General features: G+C 41.1%; 1 protein-coding gene across 8 annotated transcripts in view; it reads right to left on the minus strand.

Moving 5' to 3' along the window:
- The window catches only part of scaper (S-phase cyclin A-associated protein in the ER), a 95352-nt gene that overhangs the window by 67579 nt on the left and 5356 nt on the right, over positions 1-22417 (minus strand). For 3 of the 8 annotated variants that reach the window (XM_072671030.1, XM_072670995.1, XM_072671021.1), the window contains exons 2-9: positions 17669-17813; positions 12560-12636; positions 12132-12329; positions 4300-4400; positions 3743-3859; positions 2711-2838; positions 1895-2145; positions 953-1318 (exon numbers count right to left, since the gene is read on the minus strand). In XM_072671030.1, coding sequence (XP_072527131.1) covers positions 953-1318; positions 1895-2145; positions 2711-2838; positions 3743-3859; positions 4300-4400; positions 12132-12329; positions 12560-12636; positions 17669-17813 — 1383 coding nt within the window. Of the gene's footprint in view, positions 1-952; positions 1319-1894; positions 2146-2710; positions 2839-3742; positions 3860-4299; positions 4401-10346; positions 10438-12131; positions 12330-12559; positions 12637-17668; positions 17814-18599; positions 18633-21441; positions 21889-22417 lie in introns of those variants that run through there. The other 5 variants (XM_072671041.1, XM_072671053.1, XM_072671004.1 and 2 more) reach the window with 4 other exon arrangements.

The following is a 22417-nucleotide window of genomic DNA, read 5'->3' on the forward strand; positions in this document are numbered from 1 at the left end:
ACCCCCACTTCTGCTACTACTATCTGCATTGGACTAGTTGGCCACCCTCCACTACAGACTACGTTTATGTTTACATAGACTTACTCAAACTGTTTGTTACTATTATTACTACCACCATTAACAATCATTATTACTTTCATTATCTGTAACATCATTACTCCCATTATATTAACTTTATTATACTATGACTTATCAGAAAAGAGCAGTAGAATAGTCTTATATGGTGGTACGGTGAACTTTTTGATTACCATTCAGGTTTCTTTCTCCAGCTCTAAGAGACTTTTTCCTAGCCACTGTTGACTGTGGCTTGCTCATCGGGACTGGGGCGTCAGTTTATGTTATGTATTGTTGATCTCTTGTCCTATTACTGTATTACTGAGAAGAGAATTGTGACACGTTCAATTGTAGAAAGTGCTATACAAATAAATTCATTCATTTGACTGCCCATTTGACAAGTGTAAAAATGTGTCACAGTAATCTTTTAACAGGTAAAATGCATGGTAGTGGTTGTTGCCCTTCAATAAGGATTATCAATGGAAATAGTGAAAATTTACTCTATTATAAATCAGCCACTCAAATCCAAAACTCCCTAGTAAAAGAAAAAAATCTAACTTCGAATAGTGCTTATGGTCGCTGCCGTTTTATCTTTTAAATGTAGAACATTAAAGAACGAAGCCTGAAATGGTAGTTTGTTCAGGAGAATGTAAATCATCACCCACTAAACTAAGGAACAGCCCAAACAATCACAACTGTGTGCAAGTGCATGGCAGCGCTACTACACTCCACGACGCATAGGAGCCTTCTATTGCCACTCATCTACAGATATATACGATACTGTCTATGAAACGTTTGGTAAGGGGGGGGGGGGGGGTCCCGCTGTGACTGGAGGTTTTTGGGATTGACGTTGTTTAGGCGGGAGCTGTGACCCCGGCCTGTGTCTCTCAGCACTCACGGTGGAAAGCTCTGTGGGGTCCAGCATGCTCTCCAGTTTCACCACTGCCAGGGGAATATGGGCCACTTCTGCTGCTGCTGCTGCTGCTGTTGCTGCTTCTGCTTCTCCAGCAGCAGATGGTGCCATGACCTGCCACTCTGCCCCCACACCCGCCTGCTCCTGCTCCTCATGCTCCTGCTCCCCTCCACCAGCCTGTCCAGCACCAGCATCCTCCAACTCTGGACAGGATGGAGGATCTGGAGCTGGGCCTGGAGATGGACTTTGAGGTTGGGGCGAGGAAGGCTCTGGAGGGGATTCGGACATAAGGGGTGGCACATGGTCGGAGGTGGAATTGACAGACTGCTCAGGCTCTTGATCTGACGAGGGCTGCATTAACACACACACACACACACATGTACACACGTGATTACAAGCGTGCATCTTCTCAGCACTCCTTCCAGGGACCTCCACGAAGGTCTGCGATCAGACATGAGAACACCAACACAAGCACATTATTTTAAAACACACACAGACACTCATGACCCTTCACCCAGCTGAGGAAACGGCATGCTGGAAAACAATGCAATAACATGCTTAACACATCAAAATATGGAGCAGCACAATCAAAAACACAAAGCATGCAAACACTCTTACATCAAGCCTATCAATATAGCTAGCATACTGCCATAAACATATCTAGCCTTAAGAGCACTGTAGAACATAAGATCTATACATATTTCATAAGACCTCATATGATATTTCTGACTCAGTAGTCTCACTATGTGTGCACAAAATCAATGTCTGCCCAACTGATACGGCCCTGTCTGGGCTGGACGTCTATGAATACACCCCAAAACACAAACAGCGAGGGCAGATAAAACACTATAACATTACAGAGCCCTCGAGTCTCCCCTCCGCTCCTGAATTATTGATGGGTGGGGGGCTGCTGGTTGACGTCAGTACCTCGATGACGGAAGCCTTCTCACACTCTGGCCTTTGCTCTGGGGAGGCGAGCTTGTCGTGTCCCCCTTGCTCCCTTGGCTCCTGCACTTTGTCCTGGGGAGAGGCCTGGAGCTGCTGGTTCTCCTTATCGTTGACATCTTTGGGACTGACGTGGGCCAGGACAGGGCTGACCTTAGCCACCATTGCGATAGAACGAGGTCTCATTGAGCGACCACGTTGTACTGTCTCCCAGCCCTCTGCATCCTTCTTTCCTGTCGGCAGACACAAGAGACCAACACGCCCATCCGCTTAATCTAAACATTTTCAACAACATCCAAAGCCCTAAACCATGGGGACTCTGGTGCAGGTCCAGGCCTATAGACAGAATGTAAAATCTAACAAGGGACATCGCAGAGACTCGCAGTACAGCCAAAATCTATTAAAAAGTCTTCCCTGGACAGTAGAGACAGTTATCCTGCTCAGGATATCCACTTTGATTTTTTCATAAGAGGACGATGCTGCATACTTGTGCATGTGACTGCTGTCAGTGATACTTACAGTGAGACATACAGACATACAGTGAGTATGTCCTGCACTTACTCCCATTTTCAGTTTGTCTACATTACACAGTCTATACTTTTTATTTTATCATTATTCTACTTTGTGTAAATTTTCCATTACTACACTTGGGTTCACCTTCTGTGACTTGGTTCCTTTCAAGGTTTTCCCCCTGCCACTGAAGCATTTTGCTTGCTCATAGGAGGCCTGGACCCGTGTTGCTGTAAAGCTATATAAATACATTTAAACTGAATTGAAGTAAATTGACTTGCAGCTCACCAGGTTTCTCTGTGGGGCCAGGGACATTCTGGTTGGTCACAGGCAGAGCCTGTGAGAACTTCACCCGGTCAGCCCAGCTGGGGCCAGAGTGGGAGAGGCGCGCTACTGCAAGAGTGGGAGGAGGACCCCTGTAGGACAAACAAATTCACATAGACGTACACAAAAAAAAAAAAAAAAAAAGTTATTTAAACACAAGTCATACAGGCTAGTTACATAATACAACTTACAAAACCTTCTGCAACAAACAAGGTGAAAAAAACCTGGTGTTTTTTAACTATATCACAATCGCTTCATTGCAATAATCACCGTAAAGAATGGGAGTTCAATCTGACACTCGGTCCCTAGAACAGCCAGCACTACTGTAGCACATTAGCCACTCTGAGCATCTTGCATCAGAGCGGATAGAAGCTCCAGACAGCAGCTCCCAGGTCAGCCTGACAGCCCCTCAGCTTGATCAATACCCATTTCCTGCAGCATCCGATTACAGTGTAATGTAGGTATTGAACTCCATGCTTCAGCAGTCTTCAACCACACTCATATCTACGCTCCCACTGTCTCTGGAAGCAGCCACGGAAAAACCCGGCAAAAATTGCATTAAACAAACGCTTGGGCTTCACAGATCGATTTCACAGCCCTTCCAGACAATGGGCTTCTTCTCTCCAGCCTCAGACCGGGCCTCTCTATGTATCATATCTTCCATTGATTTCTTAATTTGGCCGTTCAGTGCCCTTTTAATTGAATTAGTAATCGTCTTCCTTTTACACTACCAGTAAAAAAAAGAAAAGAAAAAAAAAAAAAAATACACACACTAATGGAGGGAGACAAATATCAAGCGTTAATGTAGGAAGTGGAGCTTCTCCACATCAGGCATTAGGCATTGTTTGCTAACTGAGAACACAGTTTCAATTAGTGGGAAGTAAGATGGGATAATGGCTTGTGGCTAAACTCTATGAGTGGGCTTGATTGTGAGGGGAAAGAAAACATTGATCTGAGCTCCACTCAATGCTAGTGGTCAGAGCTGGAGATGCATACCCAAAGTTCAGGGAGCGGCGAACACTGGGAGATGGAACAATCCGGTCTGTTGTAGGACTGGGCATGACATGGCGTCCTGGGGACATCTTACGAACCTCCCATGCCAAAGATGTGGGCCTGGAAGGATGAAATATCCACAAGCAAATGAGTAATATTCTAAAATACAAACAAACTGAATAAATAACTGCCTTGCCAGTTTCCAGCTGCTGGAATTTATAGCTACTTACAGCATGTAGTGGCGATTTTTCACTTCCCAATAAAGTATAAATTACACCCTATATTGAGATGCAAAAACAACAAGGTTGACTAATCAATAAAGAGTCTGTGCTAAACCGTGCAAACTGGGAGGCAGCTTAAAAGCTCAGGTTTATATCTTAATCAATGTACGAGTGTTGTGGTAATTCAGCCATTCGGTTAAAGAGAAACCAATAAACTGGTTGATCCCCTTGAATTACAGCTCTTCTTATTGATCTTGTCTGAGACGTTACAACTGGAGAACAAGTGTGAGAGTCTCCAGTGTTTGTGTGTGTGCGTGTGTGTAACAAGGGGACAATCACCTGTTCTGGGCATCAGTTTTCTCTAGTTTCTCCTGTAGCTGGATCCAGTCGATGAGAGCTTTAAAATCCCGAACATAGTTGTCCAACATCATCAGCACCTCCTGGAATAAAGCATGCGTCAGAAATAAGTGCTTCAGCTAAAGGCTAAATAGTTGATGATTCAGTTTCCTTTATGCAAATGTCAAGGGACAACTTAGGAAAAAAGAGTGCACATGCACCGCTATACTCAAGAACCACAGACCCCATTTATACGTGGTCACTTCATGCGTCTTGAGTATCATGATTATATCTGGAGAAGGCCATGCCACATAAAATGCAAGTGAAAACACACCCAGGACTTTTAAAACAGATACAAATCCGGTCACTCAAACTACTTCATGAGGTGGTCTGAGACGCATTAGAGCTACATGTTACAGCAGTGTAACCTGTAAATTCGACAACCAAAACCCTTCCCAGTTAAACCAAAACACCAGTGATAATTGCAGTCAACGAGTAAACTTGCATATTCCGTCCAGCGATCGGATTTCTGTCTGACTAACCAGAGAGGCAGTTGACTACCACGTGTAAATGCATGTGGCTAAAATCTTATCAAGATACAATCCAGATACTTGTCACAGAAAGTGACCAGGTGTAAATGGGGTCATAGTCATAGTTGAGAGTCATGGTCATTTATACATTAGTGCTTTAAAAGTCACTCAGAGCAAGGGTACTCTGCTCCAAAGGCCCAGAGTTCTGGTTTTAAAGAAGTGTGTTTAAACCACTGAATCACATTACCAAACTGTGCCGGAGTGTGACACTCCAGAATCAGATTTGAGGATGCCTGATTTAGTAAACAAGACGTTTTGAAAACGAACCAAAAGTTCCCATTGTGATTACCTGCATCACCTCTTTGCCCCAGGTAAAGGTGAGCTTAGCCTGTCGTGGGACAGAGGAACAGATCTACCCAACTCTGGTGTGAAAGAGCTTTTACTTCAGGCACTCTGGGGGGGGCATGAAGGGGGGGGGTAGGGGGTTAGGGCACAAAATCTCAGTGGAGCGCCAGTGGAGTCCCTGCTCCTACTCCTCAGGCCTACACAGGGGTTCCCGTAACTCTAAACCTCCACCTCACCTCCTCCAGCTCCTGCAGACAACAAGGCCCAGCCATCCAGGCATGGTCCCAGGCACTGAAGCACAACTTGCGTCTCAGTCACAGCCAGGGAACCCCTCCATTCACAAAAGGACAGGAGAGGACAAAAGAGGGGGGGAGAAAAAAGGAGAAGAAAAAAAAAAAAGCCCACCACCACTCTTGCCTGCCTCACTGGTCCCCCACAAGAGGTGCAGCTGAAATTACCAATTAGTTTAGCAAAAAGGGGGCTGGCAAATCTGATTGGGGCTCTAATCATTTCTAGTTACTGGCAAAGGGAGCGAGGTGGATGACGAGATCTCATTGTCTGTGAGACATTCAATCTGTGAAAGGGAGGGTGACTCCGGGGAATCCCTGAGCCCACACAAAGCCCCCAAAGCAAGAACTGGGCATGGAGTCCTGCTCCAGCACCGATTACTAGAGACCTTCAACCCCTACTCCCAGAGCCCTCCTCGGAGAGACCTTCCACCAAGCATGCTCTGCAAGACAATTGGCTCAGTCCATGCTGGAAAAAAATGAAGAAATAAAACCTTTATCCTCCAGAACACAGACTTGATGCTGCAGCAATCTGTGGCAGGGAATCTCAGAAAGATGTAACTGGCCTCACACTGTCAGGGTGAGTAGGTGGCCCACCCTCTCCCCAATCACTTAGAATGGTGTTAATCAGCATGTGTGCCTGTTAGCTGATGTAACGAAAACTGGCAGTAGTGTTCTAGAAACCTTGGGTCACTCATTTCTGTGGCAAACCTCACATGTTGTTCGATGCACAACACTCAAATCAACACTGTAATTCGCTTCACCCTTTCAGAGTTGGGTGGAAACTTTGACACTGGTTGTTTGATAGTCCTAGTAGTTTTTCGTTGCTACTAACCAGAGAACTATAGGGCAAGCAATGTCAAAGCTTCCACATACTCAGAAAAGGCTAAGTGAATTCATATCTGTGTCCACACGCTAACCCTGGCCTCTCATCGTGCTCTAAAGTTGCCCAGTGTGTCAAGGGGACTTCCATTTGTGGTATTAATAAAATATATTATATAAAATATAACTCAATCAATGATGCTGCATTAGTAGGATTTTGAAAAGGTGTGGTGGTGCTTTGGAGGAAAAGAATACTAGCTGTCATCCTCCCAGCACTAGTAGTATTTTACTGTTAGAAAACAGTAAGAAGTATTCTTGCAGCTAGAAAATGAAGAACTAATGAAGCATTTTCAAACAATGTGGCATAAATAAAATAAAATAAAAAATCAAGGCAAAATGACATTTTTTAATAACACCTTGTTTTTATTTATTTAATTTGAATTAATTTTGCCTTGATTTTTTTTTATTTTATTTATGCCACTTTGTATTTATTGATTTATTTATTTATTTAAAAACAAAGTGGCATAAATAAAAAAAAGACATTTTATTTATGCCACTTTTTCTAGGAAAAAAAAAGCATTTTAATTACAGACAAGAAATTATTCATGATGACTATCTAGCAGCTGTTAGCCAATGTTGCATAAAAAAGACAACTCACGGTAACTGGTGCAGTATGGTGACCGTTTCAGTTATGCGGCGCTTACAAAACTGAAAAGCGTTTTAAATCAGAGAAAGGAGGAGGTGTTCTTGTCTCCGTGATAAGCAATGGTTAGGCAGGGCCAAGCTCACTTCAACCTCTAGTTTACAGGATGTCCTTTCTTGGGACACAATTGGTAAGAACTGACCACTGTATCCCTCAAAAACCCCACAAGACATGCCTGATGTTGCAAAGATGGTCTGACCAAGTCGACTAGCCATCACAATTTGGCCCTGATCAAAGTATCTTATGCTTGACCAATCTTTCGGTTTTTAACACCTTCAAGAACTGACTGTTCACTTGCTACATGCTATATCCCACTGTAGATAATCAATGCCAGCGGTGTTAATGTTATGGCTGATGGTGTATGTGGCGGGGTAAATAAAAAAAAAAATAAGAAAGCAAATAAATAAATAAAACATTATTAAAAACCTTCTCTGGTGGAAAGTTGACCACTTTTTAAACTGTTTGCTTACATTGGTCAAACAAATTATGGGTTTTAACTGACTCAATCTATTTACATTTGTTAGATTACATGACCAAATCAACAAAAACAAACAGAGAAACTCATTCCAAAATATCCAAACGTTGGTCAGGATGCTCACAGCACAGAAAATATTTTTTTATTTTCACTAAAAACACCTACCGAACAATCTTGTGCAATTGTGTGCTGCAATGTCTAACATAATTCCTTCTGGCCACACTGAGAAGTTAACCAACAATTACAAACAGGCTTCCAGAACTAGTCTAGTCCTGCCCTACAAGAAGAATGTTAAACACAGACTATTCAGTCAAATGGATTCTTAACCCAAGACTAAGCCTAACTCTAATCCCCATTTGAGAAGCAGGCTCTGGAGGTGTTACTGAAAGAGGCTGCACAGGTTAGGCCACGACGAGCCGGCTGATCTGAATACACTGGGAGGCGGGCAAGACGAGGGCAGAGATGCTGTGAAACAGACGTGTGTGAGATTGATGGGTGGGCTGGAGGGAGGGGTAATTGAGAGGAAAGCTCCACAGTGCATTTAGTTAATAGAGGAGTCAGGCCAGAGAAAGATGTGTTCAGCAGGGACCTGCTGATTAGGGCTGGTTAACAGCACACAGGCTAGCACACTTACACAGGACAGTTAACAATAGCTCTAAAGCTGAAAGCTGAAAGAAATGGCTCAAAGGAGCTAATACGGCTCTTAAACACAAACATGGACAAATACGGTATCAATCTTTTACGCCTGTCGTTTTATTAAGGGAATTCATGATATCAATATGGTATTTAAAAAAATAAAACTGGGACAAAATAATATCTAAACCTGTATTGAAATGTATCACTAACGCAACCCTCGGGTCTCATTTGCTAAAGTAAAAAAAAACAATAAAATATATATATATATATATATATATATATAAAGTAGTATTCATGCCTTTTGTCAGAGTGTGTGTATTTTTATCTGCACTTTAATTAATCTGTATATTGATCTTGATCATTTTGGGCAGATGCAAATGGAGACTGTCATTATGCTATTTAACAAAAGGGGGGTTCTCGAGGTTCTTTAGCAAGGATAATACTTCTATATACAACCAAGACCTCTCAGAAACATTTTGTTTAAATGCTTAAATTGGTCTACTGCTGGTTAAACCACTCTTTTGATTGGTGGAAAACGTTTTACAGTGTGAGAATATTATGTAGCAATTCAGGAACCAGATTTAAAAAAGAAAAAACTAAAACAGTTTTTCTTACTTATATAATAAAGAACTGTATTACTTCCTTAACTTCAAAAATATAATATTAAATTTTGCTTAACCTCACAATGGCCTCACACTGGTCTCAGACTGGAAGAGTTTAAAAGACAAGCCTTCAAATTTACAACTTTAAATAGCTGATTTACTACAATATGTAATTCCACAAGATTAAAAGTGGAGATTGTTTTTAAGAGGTACTAATAATGGCTTTGCGGTGTCGCACCGTAGTCATCAGACATAGGGTTGGGGTTTTTTGTTTGTTTGTTTTACCTGTGGCTATTTCCTCTACCATCACTTCTTGATACAGAAATCTTAGTTTGATTCTCTTTTTCCTTTGTGTGGCACAGATTTGACTAAATAACGGAAAATTAAAAACGATGATTTCGTCTTTTACAAGAAGTTAAATTCATTACACAAGGCTTCGTTACTTTCTTAATAAAATATTTTTAAGAAACTTCTTTTCTGAGAACTGCATTTAAGAACATTCTTCTATACATCTTAGTGCTCATCTTAAGATTCTGTGTTGTTCTTCGTGTGCTCTACTTCATTAGATACTTTTGTAGGGACCTGCTACTTCACAATTATTTGTTCCAATATGTACAGTAATATGTATATAGATATACAATTCAAGAAAAACAAATTTACTTTAACAAATAGAAAAAAACAAATAAACAAAAACAAATAACAAAAAACAAATAACCAAGTTTTGATCTTGGCAACAAAAATAATATCAAACCTAAAAATGTCATACATACTCTTCCCAGTGCACTCTTACCTCAGAGAAGTTAGCACATACATATAACATGCACGGTCATGAATGCTCAGCACCTTCTTGAAAACACACACACACACACACACACACACACACACACACACACAAAAAAAAAAGGGGATGAAGAATACTTGTCTTCACCACAGGCTCTGGGGGTATAAATCAGGGCTTTGGATGGAAGAAAGGTCTGATATGAACTAATTAGGCCTTTGGGCTGCAGGTTAAAGATGTGGGCGTTATTAGAATATGAGCATAAATCAGCCAGCTGGGCCAATCAAACTCCCAACTGTGGGAGAACACAGTGCTGGCTGAGGATCAGCACTCTCTACAGAGACACAGTGGAGAGCCAAGTGGATTAACTAACTGTACTAGCACTGTACTCCAACACATGCTGGCCATCCCCCCGCTGCCTTGATTCTGTACTGGAAAGAACACAGATGTTATTCCCTTATATTCAAAAGCCCAGAAGCACTTTACCAAAAGCTAATAATGTCAGCAATGGTCATAACTGTCCTAATGGTACTTGCAACAGAAGGAAGAGTGTTATGGCCTTTCCTGCAGCAAATGTAAGAAAAGAAAAAAAAAGACTGATCAGTAGTTTACACACAAACAAAATCATTTTGCTCCAAGTCATTTTGGAGCATTTTTATTGGTCCAGTCATTATAAAATGCCAAGAACAGCAGCAAGATTTACTGTCAAAAAAAATGGAGATACAAGGTTTTTGCATGACGGTGCCAATATGCTTGCATACACTTAACAGTATACCCATCCACACAAACACACACACACAGCCAGCTGAAAGGGACAACTGTAAGGCAGCTGTCTGTACCCAATCTTTACTAAACCCACACAGGACAGATACCTGAGGAGTGTGAACAGTGGTGCGAGTGGGTAGACCCCCACTGCGGCTCAGCGTCTTACACAGCACTGCTGTCAACAAGCAGACCGCAAGAAGGTCCTGTTCAGCAGCACTCGCCTCTAGCGGTCGTGCTCAGCATAATTCCGGATTACACGCCAATCGTTAAATCAGAGCCAGTAGTTCAGGGCACACAGCAGGAGCCCAGCTTTAGCACTGCACTTCGCTGTACCAGCCAGAGTCAACACACAACACGCCCTGCGGAGAAGCAGCCGTGCCAAAGCATGCCACGCTGTATTACACACCTCTCTGTGCAGCTGACACAGGGTTCTGTGGGCTGGGCAAAACTTTACTCAACTGTACGCTTGTACAGTCAGACGAAGCAGGTCACTGTACCCAATAGCAGTGTATGTTCCTCCCCTTTGCCCCTAGTCTTTAGAAGGCCAAACAAAGTGCAAAGCCGCAGCTCCCGTCGAGTTCAAAACAGTGTTATCCGACGTCATCTAGACCCCTCAGTCTAAGCCCCCCCAGGCTTGCTCTCTTTCCTTCACTCACACACATGACGGGGGGGGGGGGGGACTTTGTTTACACACCATCATCAATCTGCACTCCCTCCAGGAAGGCCCTAGAGAGCGGTCAGTGATAATTCTCTCACCAGCGCACCTTCAAAGCCCTCTTTGACACAAACCAGAAAACAAAAGGAATGTAGAGAGGAGGAGGGAAACTCAAACAGAAAAAAGAAAAAAAAAAATCTACTCAACTCTTTATTGCCCTCTAGTGAAAAAAACTCTACTACATCTGCTATTATTATTACTATATATGTATTTTTTTCCCCTCCAGAATCCCACCCCTACTCTAAACAGCCTCATTTCAGGTCAGATGAAATTAGCAATTTGTGTTTATATTTATATTAAATAAATAAATAATTGTGAGCATCTCAAGTGTCTAACATCATTTCCTCTGTGACTGTGGGGCAGTAGTAAATCTGATTGACTCCCAAAGCCCAATCCACATTCCTGAAAAGTAGAGACAGGGTTATCAGGAATCTTTATTGAGAGGTCAGCCAGACTTTCCTCTGCGCTAAGGCCTAAAGTTTGCTGTGAAATGGGGGGGGATTGTGGAGAGACATGGAAATGCCATAGAAGTTAGGCAACACACACAAAAACACCTCTTGGTGGAGGTCAATTGGCAAGAAAACTAGTATTATTTCTAGGGATGCATCGATACAAGAGGAGGAATTGTAGTCTGATGCCAATGTCCAATATTTAAACAATATTCTGATATTAAGATTAGGATTACAGAGGAATGCAACATTTTTGTATAAAGTTAATAAAAATAAACAAATATATATTTCACACAGTAGAACAGAGTCACCTAAATATATATATTATCTTTTCTACAACAATTTAAAAAATAAATTTTAAGTGCCACTCAAATCTAAAGATCTGTTTGACAGCAATTTTTTGTCTACACCATTACCTGCAGCCATCAATATGATTCTGATATGATCATATAAGCATCATTTAGTATTTTCTACAACTCTGGCTTAATTGTAATTACAATGTAATTGTTAATTGTAATGACTGTAATGTAATTAAAGTCAATGAGAAATCTCCGTAGTTAAGGATAGTAGTCCTTGGCACCTTGTTGTCAAATCTGGCCCTAGATTGCCATCTGGACCCGGAAGAACTCTAAACCGTGCAAGGAAATGCCACCTCAGGACCACTGGTAGCATAGTCTGGTAAATTAGATGTGAAAAGATAGTGATGGTGGAACAGCAACTGGTCTTACCTTACACTCCACGACACTCTGGTCCGACTCGCACGTCACGTATATCTCATCCACGGCTCGGCGCAGGTTATCAAACAGGAAGGCCCAGTAGCGTGCTCTCAAATCTACCTTCCGCGGCTGCCTGGCTTTAGTGGGGCTCTTCTCTGCTCCCTTCTCCAGCACAGACCCTGCTGCAGCCTTACAGTCCAGCCCTGCAGTCTGCAACAACACATACCCGAGCTCCTTACTTATTACTTCAACAAGGCTCATTTTACAGAAACACCCTACAATGAAAAGATGTCCTTTGTTTTTTTTATTAAACTGCATATTTCTGGACATGGAAGCCAGGCGACTGCTGGCTTGGTTGACAACAGAATTGTGGTCTTTGGTGCCCTCTAGTGGATGCCATGTGTGCATGCCTGACAAAGACGGAGGAGAGAAGTTCGAACCTGCTTTTTGTTCCTGTGTTGTCCGGAGTTGATTCGTTGTGCTCTTGCATTGTTGTTGCTGTGAATCTTCGGTTTTCCTGTAAGTGAGAAGAAAATAATCATTTAAAAAATTTACAAAAGCAAAATATTGAATTTCTATTTAGAAACAGGAATAGGATTTTGTAGTACTGAGAGGATCTGAGAAGGTTCTTAAAATACATTTACACAAAGTGTGCTTATCCCCATCTAAAAATAAGGGGGTCAAACTGTATCAAGCAACCATGGAAACTAGACCCTTACTCTTTTTTTCTGTTACACATTTTTTTATGTGCAGAATGATACTTCTGTGCGTGTGACTGTGTGTACTGTAAAGGATATAGATTGCGAGTGTAAAGGAAAGGCTTATGGGGTGGATAATTAATTAATTAATCTATTCATTTATTTATTTATTTATTAAATCTGTATGCATGTATGCCTTTTTTATTCAGACAACCGAAGAGTATATAAACAATAATAATAAATAATGATTGTCGTCATTGTATGGTTAAACAGGGACATTGTGCTGTTGTGGGTCCATCATATTGCTGTATCAGTCTGTACAGGAGTGGTAGATGATGGGAGTTCGTAAGCTATATTTGAAAGTTGTTAAAGTTAGCATCACAGTTACTATTTTTAAGCCATCACTACTAAACGTTCTGTGTATTTTCAGCTGTTAATACAAGCATTAAGACACTTTGCCCACCAGCTAACTGACTAGCTGATTTACTGAGTGATACTGTTCGCTTGATCATAGATGCACATCAGAGTAACTAGTCAACACATTTCATTGAGATTTTCTCATTCAAGTGTACACCCTTTTTCTTGCAACCTGCTTCATATGTTTCTACAAAGCAGGGCCATGTGTTAGTTAGTGCTGTTTATTGAGTGTATATAAAAATACACCACAGATATGCATGTCTTTCCCCTATTTTTCCTCATTTTCAGAATGCCCAGCTGCTTCCACTTCAAATTGTACAGATTGTATAAAAAATAGTCCACATTAAAAGGAGGTAAATCTAGCTGATGGCTTTGCACTCTCTGACCTGCAGGAGTCCTGCAGTGGCCAGCATCTTTCAATAACCAGCTCTGTCAGTGATTTCACAACAACTACTGCCTTTACTGGGGTTCACAGACGAGGGGGCAGATTGATTAGAGCTGCAGGACTCACTAAAATACCAAATACCTCATGATCTAAAGTGATCTACCTCATATACCTAAATGATCTCAGATCCAGTATCTAAAATATGAGCACGAGTTAGTCGAGCATGTCATTACATAGCAATGTTTAACACAGCAACCTTGTAAATGACTTGTTTATGCATTAGAGATTTGCCTGTTACGTTAGTATGAAGCTTACAGCTGTGAATGTTGGCATTTTAGAGCAGCTCTTGGGAATAATTCATTTAAGTAACTTAGCCTTTAGTTTAGATGTTCTAGCCTGGATACTGACTCAAAGCTAAGCTATAGTAACTAAATAGAACTACTTCACTACTGTACTTCAGTACTAAAATGCTGTACTCTGTACTCTACAGGAGTATAACGTTTTTCTCCTACTTCCACTACATATGAGTTTAATACTTTTACTCTGTTAAATTTTTTATGTGCTGCATTGTTACTCGTTACAATTATAAAAATGGTACAAATCATTTCAAACCCACAAAACACCATCTTCACCCCCTTCAAAAAAGTGTATGTGGCCTAAAGGCCTGAGATCTTTTAGTAGTAGTTTAGTTTACAGAGAGTTAAGCTCAGTGTTTTAAGCTCCTCACTTGTTTTACCAATATAAAACACATGTATGTGGCAGGTGGCTGTCAAGTCTGTTTAGCCTTTCTTTTGGGCGAGTTTGATTAGAGAGTTAATTGAAGACTACATGTACATGAACTCGGTCTTAAACATTCCTGTCGTTGTACTACAGCCAAAGGAGTTCTTACAGTCCTTAAGTCTAAGCAATGATACTCAAACTTTTGACTACTTTTTGTAATAACTACATAACAATACTTGTACTTTTACTTTCAGTACTTAAGTAGCATTTTAGAATAAATTACTTGCAATACTTAAGTACAAAACATGTTGAATACTTTAGTACTTCCACTGAAGTATGGTGCTTAAAGATCGTAAAGTTACTTTTTTGACAGAGCACTTATACATAAAGTACTAGAAATCCACACTTGAGTAAAAGTATGTCTGCTCAAAGCCTGCCTCTGGATCCTACTGGGTCCTGTTTAGCTTAGCTTACTCCCAACTGGGGTTGCAAAGGGTGGAAAATGGTCAAAAAAAAATTCCAGTAAATTACAGGTAACTTGCCATGGGAACTTTAGCTTGGGAACTTTTCCAAAGATGTAAACTTTCCCTGGAAATTTTGGGAACTTTAGGAACTTGGGCACATTACACACTGAATGGCTATTGAGGCCACACCCCCTGCATGCACTGTTTATTCCTTCATCACATGTACAGCATATGTCCAGATGATTTCTAGAAACCTGACACTCACCACTACTGAAAGCACACATTTGGACCAAATAACTATCTAAAGTTAGGTAATACTTTGATGAGATTCATATTTTTATTCACAGTAATAGTATTGAAACATTTAAGCAACTTTTAGATCAAGGTGTAATCTCATAGTTACTGTCTGGTAAATCAGAAAAGCTTGAGCAATTTCATTTCAGACTAGTTTACCAAGGCTAGCAGGCTAGCAAGAGGTTAGCTTACCAAGGCTAGCATAGGCTAGCTACCTAGTTTTTTTTGCCTCAACGGGTTTCTGTAACCAAGAATAAATACTTATTAATTATTCATCATTAATTATTAACATCAAATCAAATAAAGGTATTTTCACCACAAGCTAGTGGTGGGTGTCAGGTTTCTAGAAATCATCTGAACATATGCTGTACATGTGATGGAGGAATGAACAGTGAATGCATGGAGTGTGGTCTCAATAGCCCTTCAGTGTGCAATGTGCCTGGGATTGAGGAGCAGTTTTGCTATTCAACTGTTCTGGTATCATATCTAATTATTTAGGCGAATATTATGGTTCAGTATATTTACCAACTACATGTAAAGTTCTCACCTCTCTCTTCGAATATTCCCATTTCATTCCCATTAATTTCCATAATTACTCATTAATTCCCATATTTTTAAATTCCCGGACTTTTGCAACCTTACTCCCCACTTACTCTAGTGAGGACAGAACAGCCACAGAGAACCTCCTTAACATCAACAAAAATGTTCAACAAACAACAGAGACTCCATGTTTCACAATGTCTCAAATGGTAGATTTTGTAGAATAACAATTAACGTATACATAAACTGTCAAGAAAGTGCAGTCTTGTTTTGTTGGTCTGCTTTAAAGTAGCACAGGAGCTGAATTTACCTAAATGTGGATATTTGTTTGTTGAGTGCTGCAAAGCAGTGCAAACCCAAATTTACTTTCTTGCATTAGTCTCCCATTTAATTTATTTTTTTTGCTGATCTAAAAAATAATCTGATCCGGGACCCCAAAAGGTCTACACGTTAAACAAATGCAACTGAGGCGGCAGTACGTCATGGAGATGGAGACTGCAGCACATCCACAAAACAGTGACCGTTTACATAAAAAAGTGGACAAACTTATCTTCCTTGCACACAACATAAAGGTGTAGCTAGGCTTACAGCTTAGTGAAAGAAAGCTGGCAATCTTACTCATTAAGTAATTTATTTAAAAGACTGAAAATAAATTGTTCTTTTATTGGAATGTGTGGTGTGCTGCTGTTACTATAACCCCGCCCACCCCCATCGTTCGCTGTTGATTACTGTTGCTGTAGTCATTCATACATTTGCGCTGCAAAGCAATGTGGCAGGTTCATATCAAAATTATTACTGAACATAACTTCTGGAGTTCTATGGGCGTAACACATAACTAGTCTTGTGTGTTTATATTGTTGTGTGAATGCAGACCATAATAATGTCTATAACTAATTTAAGAGTTTAAAACAAAGTTCATCTGGACTTACTATTCACTTACGTTCTGGGAGGAACTGTGCAGTCTTTGGAGAAAAAAAGCTATTAGCTGATGGACTTGCAAAGTTTCTTCTATAGTAACGCACAGCACAGCATATCTGTGCACGAGGTCAGACACAACGTTCATGACAGTCCGGAACCTTCCACGATGCTTGTTGTTTCCAATGGACACAACACACACACACACACACATCGCAAGGCAAAATCGGTTGTCTTGCGTTGGAACACAAGTTACACATGCCCGTGTATCAACTAAATAATTGTGCAGCAGTAAAACTGTATCCCACACATTTATTCTTAACCGCAGTAAATCCACGGTTACACCACTACCTGTCACAGTCTTATGCAGTTGCTTGGTGTGTATGGAGGCACCATTATTGATGCACTGGTCATGGCGCACTGTTTTTCTACATATTAGAAGCCTCTTTCTGCTCACAGACTCATCCTCCCCTCTGACTAGGAGCACACAAGAGGACAGAACAGCACTCCTGGATAAAAGCAACATCTATGCTAAAATACATGCAAGTAAACACATGGGATCATTAAAATGATCGTGGTCATGTCCATATGTTGTACGAAACATCGATAACGTAATTAACGTAACAGGCCTAAGAAGGTGGTCATTGGTGAGGAGGAGGTGAAAAATCCAAAGTGGACTCGGGTAAAAATGACTGCCACTCCACTCGTCTCCCCTCCTCCAACACACTCTGGTTTGCTGATGCTGTATAAGAATCCATTACTACTTAGTATCAGCACAAATTGTAAAGAACAATCTTCAGCTCTGCACTGGACTAGAGCTGGACCCTGAGCACTGAAGTAACTAAAGAGACTTTAAAGTCTATTTAATACCATTAGCAGAGGAAGGGCCTTTGGATCTGGGGCAACCTGTACAAGCACAATGGCCCTAGAGGATTGAAGAGGCTTGAGAACAAGGACAGTCTTGTAACAGTAGGTAACTGAAAACGTGACACTGTGAGCACCAGGGTGTTCATACACTCAGTTAGCTGTTGTAATGGACAGTGTGCGGGGATGGGCATTGGCCAAGACATTTTTTTTTTCCTGTTTTTTTTTTTAAATGGGAGTTTTTCTGAGCACCTTGAGCATGCGTGTGTATGTGTTTCCCTTCCTCCTCCTTGTTCTCCAGCGGTACACTCCATGCGATGAGGTTGCGAGCGGCACGGCCCTCCTCTGCTACTATCTTCCTCACCTTATCATGGCTGTTGGAGCGCTGGAAGGAGGCCTGTACAAAAGAAACACAAAGTAAAACTGTCAGCAAGTCTTTTGGAGCAGGAACATCAGCAAACCATGCTGGACTCTGTCCCCACACAGCATATTAAAATCACTTACTATTGGTGCTACAAAAAGAAACAATATTTAATTTGTGATCTCAATTTGTTGAATCATGACTGTATCCCTGCTGCCTTTGGGGGGCATTTTTCCATAAGCTCTTGATTTTAGCTCAAAAGCAGTACCCACAAAAAGGTTCAGTTCATTTACACTGAAGTATGTGAATCTAGCCTATTGGTAATCACAGGATGTTCTCCACAAGAGGGCAGGGGAGAAGCCCCACCTACACTTGCATACAATGTACCATGTCCTATTAACACTGTGGTGCCCAACCCTGGCTCTGGTGACCCACTGTAATTGCATGTTTAATTGCGTGTTTCCCCTGCTTCTAGCACACCTGACCCAACTAATTAGCCCTTACTGAGTTGAAGGAAGTAAGTGTGTGTGGAGGGGGGATAAAAAAATAAATACATAATAATTAAAAAAATATTAATTATTATTATTATTATTTTAACAGACAGTTGTGAGAATTAGAGTAGTACAATCCTCCCTGAGGCAGTCAGTACAGCCTGTGGGGTTAATTAAGCAGCAATGTGTAAACATTAGCATGCTGGATGAGGTTCCACACACACCTGTCCAACACAGACACACCGTCCTCGTCCGATCAACCATGCTTTCATGACTTGAAATAAAGTTAACAGAACAGAGAGAGATTAAGAAACAACGAGTAAAGACCAACCGTGTGAGTTAGTCCCTTCACAGTCAGGTGGGGCTTCACAGAGGGGACGGAGCGGGAGAAGCAGAGTAGGTTAAGCAGGGCAAACAAAACTACAGTTACCATAGCAATAATCCTAAACCACTACAGTTCCCACAATACCATGCAATGTTATTGCATGGCTTGCAGCTTAAGGTTTCCAGGCAGTACACACACTTGTGATTGCTAAGTTTAGTAGGTATATAAGAGCAGGGAAGATCAGTAAACTGTGCCAGAACCGGGCCCACGGTTCTCCACCTTTGCAGCAGATGATTCATGGCCCAGTATTACAGAGTATTCTTGTCGAAAGAAGCAAAACACAACTGGAGTGGAAGACCAGCATCCAGGTGTTTTTCATGCTGCATCATACCTAAAAAGCCACAGACCGATTTTTGGGGTCTTCATCAGAGTTAAATATCCAGTGTCTTTTTTTTATTTTTAATATTAATAAACATTTGCCACTGTAACAGCCCTACCAATAAAACACAGTGTGCATCTTCATGCAAGTTGATATGCAGGTCTGTACACAGGTTAAACTCTTGTTTTGTCTTTTTTGCAAATCATGTTACGTTTTACTTCTTTAATTATAACGGTACAATACTTTATATACTTTTAATAAGCCATTTATAGATTTTAACTGTTTATATTGATCTCTGAGCTGTTCAAACAGATGTTTTAGTTTTGCACGCCTGATGTGATGTTAAAGTGAAAATAAGAACTGAGAACTGTGAATTTTTGAGCATTTAGGCAAGAATTGTGCAGCTCTACTAACCAGACTGAAACCATGTTTTCTAAAAGGAAGCTGAATGTAGGTCTTAGGATTTTGAACTGTACTCTCAGAGCAACTGTCAAGAGCCAAGAGACAATTTATGCATACCCGTATAGATTATATATGGTCCACATTTCCACCAGGGGAAAGCAGGACAACACAACCTTAAGGTGACCACTTAGGTCATTTAGCACTCCCCTTATTGAACAGAGCTTCACTTTAGGTATTAACTTCCCAGAATGTAAACTTTACACAAAGCTTTGGGCTATAACTACAACACTGGAGACCACCTGCACCATGTTCTGCTCAAAATCTTGCTCATTTTAAGCAGCATGTGTGGGTGGTTGAGTGAGTGAGTGAGAGAGCTGTACACAGGCCAGGGGAGACATCTGAGTGTTTTCCATTTCACAATAACACCCACTAACAGAACACACTGCAGTCCTCACAGCAGTGACTGCCAGGAGCGTCTCGCACTCAGGCTCCAGATAAGGACATTCTAGCGCCGTCTGACCACTAAATGTCTTTAATTAGGCAGTGCTTTTTCCCACCATTTGGAATACAATAGGTGCTCTGTATGTGTGCTATGCAAGGGGACCCAAATCTAGCTTGTACCCTTTCTCTGTTTTGACACATGCAACAGGAACTGGAAGGATCATGCGAGTTGAACTGATGCCAGCTCTGGCTCTCTCTCACCATCTTTCTTTCACTCTCTTGCCTAATGTCATCGCTCCGCATGGGTCAGGAACACATGAACAAATGCCAAAAGCCAATCGGTTTTCCTCTCCATAAGCATGGAGACCCATTTTGAGATGCCAATTAAACGGAGCTGCTGTTTTCAGTCTTCTGAAAGCCTTTTTGTTAATGCTTTCCTCTAAGAGCAATGCTATCAAAGCAAAGTAGAGTTTAAGGGCTCATTTAAATAATGTAAGCGTCATTTCCATTTTACTGTTCAACACTAATGCAATACATTTAGAAGACATACAGGGTCCTGAAACCTTTAAGCTTTACCCACATTCTGGTTCGTATGTACAATAAGGTCCATAAGTATTTGGACAGTGACAAATTTTGGAAATTTTCCAGGGGATCTGAAAATAGTGGACTTTCAGTTTGAATTAAAGCGGTTGAACAACAATACTGCATTAACTGTTTAGGAATTATAACGCAAAAGTAATTGGACAACCAAACAATTACTTAAAATAATCCATCTGTTAAGATTGATCAAAATAATTTGCAGTCACTCACTGTCTAAAGTCAGCAACCCACTGAGATCACCAAATGCTGTTTCCTCTGTTAAGATTCTTTGCCAGGTCTTTACTGCAGCCATCTTCAGTCGCTGCTTGTTTGCAGGTCTTTCTGTTTTTAGTGAATAACATGCTCTGTTGGGTTGGGAGATCAGATGACTGACTGCCATTTTCGGAGTAACAGAAAGGCAAAATGCGACTTCTGCTGTGTTTAAACTAATAGTCGGCTATCTAGGCTTGTAGGCTAAACACCACAACACAGACTGTGTTTTTCTCAGACATGTTTAGATAAAGCCTCATATCCAAGAGCACCAAGTCGAGTGAATGATCTTAGGAGTGTTTTCCACGGTTTTCAGTCACATTGAGAAGTCTGGTTCGTCCGAATTTGCCTGCTATCCCTGATCCTCAAACTCAGCACGACGCAAAACTTGCAGTACGGTGGGCTGCTTGTTTCCCCCCCCCCCCCCAACATGTTTTCAGAGTGTGACATTACCAATCAGTGAGCTCCCACAGCGTCTGTAGGTCTCTTTTATGAAATGAGCTTATATGGCTTTAAAGGCACAGAACAGAAATTTGACACATCAAACACATCAACATTTTGAAACACCATCCTCATTTTGAGATACTGCCAACATCACTGAACCATGTTATACGATATATATAAAAAAAAAAAAATTCTCCACACTCAATTTAATCTTCGTTTCATCCGTCCAAAAATCTGTTCTTTAGTGTAACTACCAGTGGTTTGCATCTTGAAGTAAACTGTTTATAGTTACTTTTAATGATGGAATCTCTTGATTATAAACTGTACGCCTACCTTCTCCAGAGTGTACTTGACTTGAGTAGATGTTGTGAAGCAGATTTTCTTCACCATGGAAGTGGTTCTGCGTTCATCTACCGTAAATGTCTTCTTTTTTTTTTTTCTTTTTTTTTTGGTGTTGCTGAGCTCCCCAGTGCAATCTTTCTTTTTTTTTTAAAAAAAAGGTATTGCACTGTTGAAGTGGCCACTCTTAACATTTCTGATATCTTTCTGAAAGTCTTGTTTTTGTTTTATTTCCAGCCTAATGATGACTTTCTTCACTTGCATCAGCACCTCTTGGGTCTACATATTAAGAATGTCCCATGCTACCAAATGCTAAAACATTAGCCACAATCCAGGCTGAAAAGTGACTCAACTATTGTATTCTCCTTGATGTCGTGACTGGATCACATGATTGCTTATCTCCGCTGTCGCTGTTACTGCCTTGAAGGGGAGCAGAACCTCACAGCACAGCATTATCGCAGATAAATGCCTTACTCATAGCAGCTAGCAACCAGCAATCAAGCAGACAACCGTTGAATGTTATTCTAGATGATCTGAAATTAGATAAGCAGACTTTTTAGGCATGTAGCATGAATAAACAAAACCCCAAATCACTAATGGGTTCTAAAAAAAATGAAAAGAAATTAACCCCATGTGCAAACGGCACGGCACACACACAGGGGGGATTTTTGGTAAGGTTCATTAGGTTTCACACATGCATACACAGCACACGGTCCTGGCCTGCAACAATCTGATGTCCCTAGGCTTAATATACACAACTGACCTACTTTAGCGCAGCAAGGCAGCATCTTCAGCTCAAGCTCTGTTCTCTCCCCTCACCATTACTCACTGTTCTCTGCCAGGAGAAGGACAATAGATGCAGAGATGCTGTTTGATTTCTAAGCAATGCACAGTCAGAGCAGAGTATCCTGATTTTAAAATGCACACAAGCAAGCTGAGCCTTGCTGTCTGCCAGCTATCGCACAGTAAA

Source organism: Salminus brasiliensis, chromosome 2 (assembly GCF_030463535.1).
Source record: "Salminus brasiliensis chromosome 2, fSalBra1.hap2, whole genome shotgun sequence".
Taxonomy (NCBI): Eukaryota; Metazoa; Chordata; class Actinopteri; order Characiformes; family Bryconidae; genus Salminus; species Salminus brasiliensis.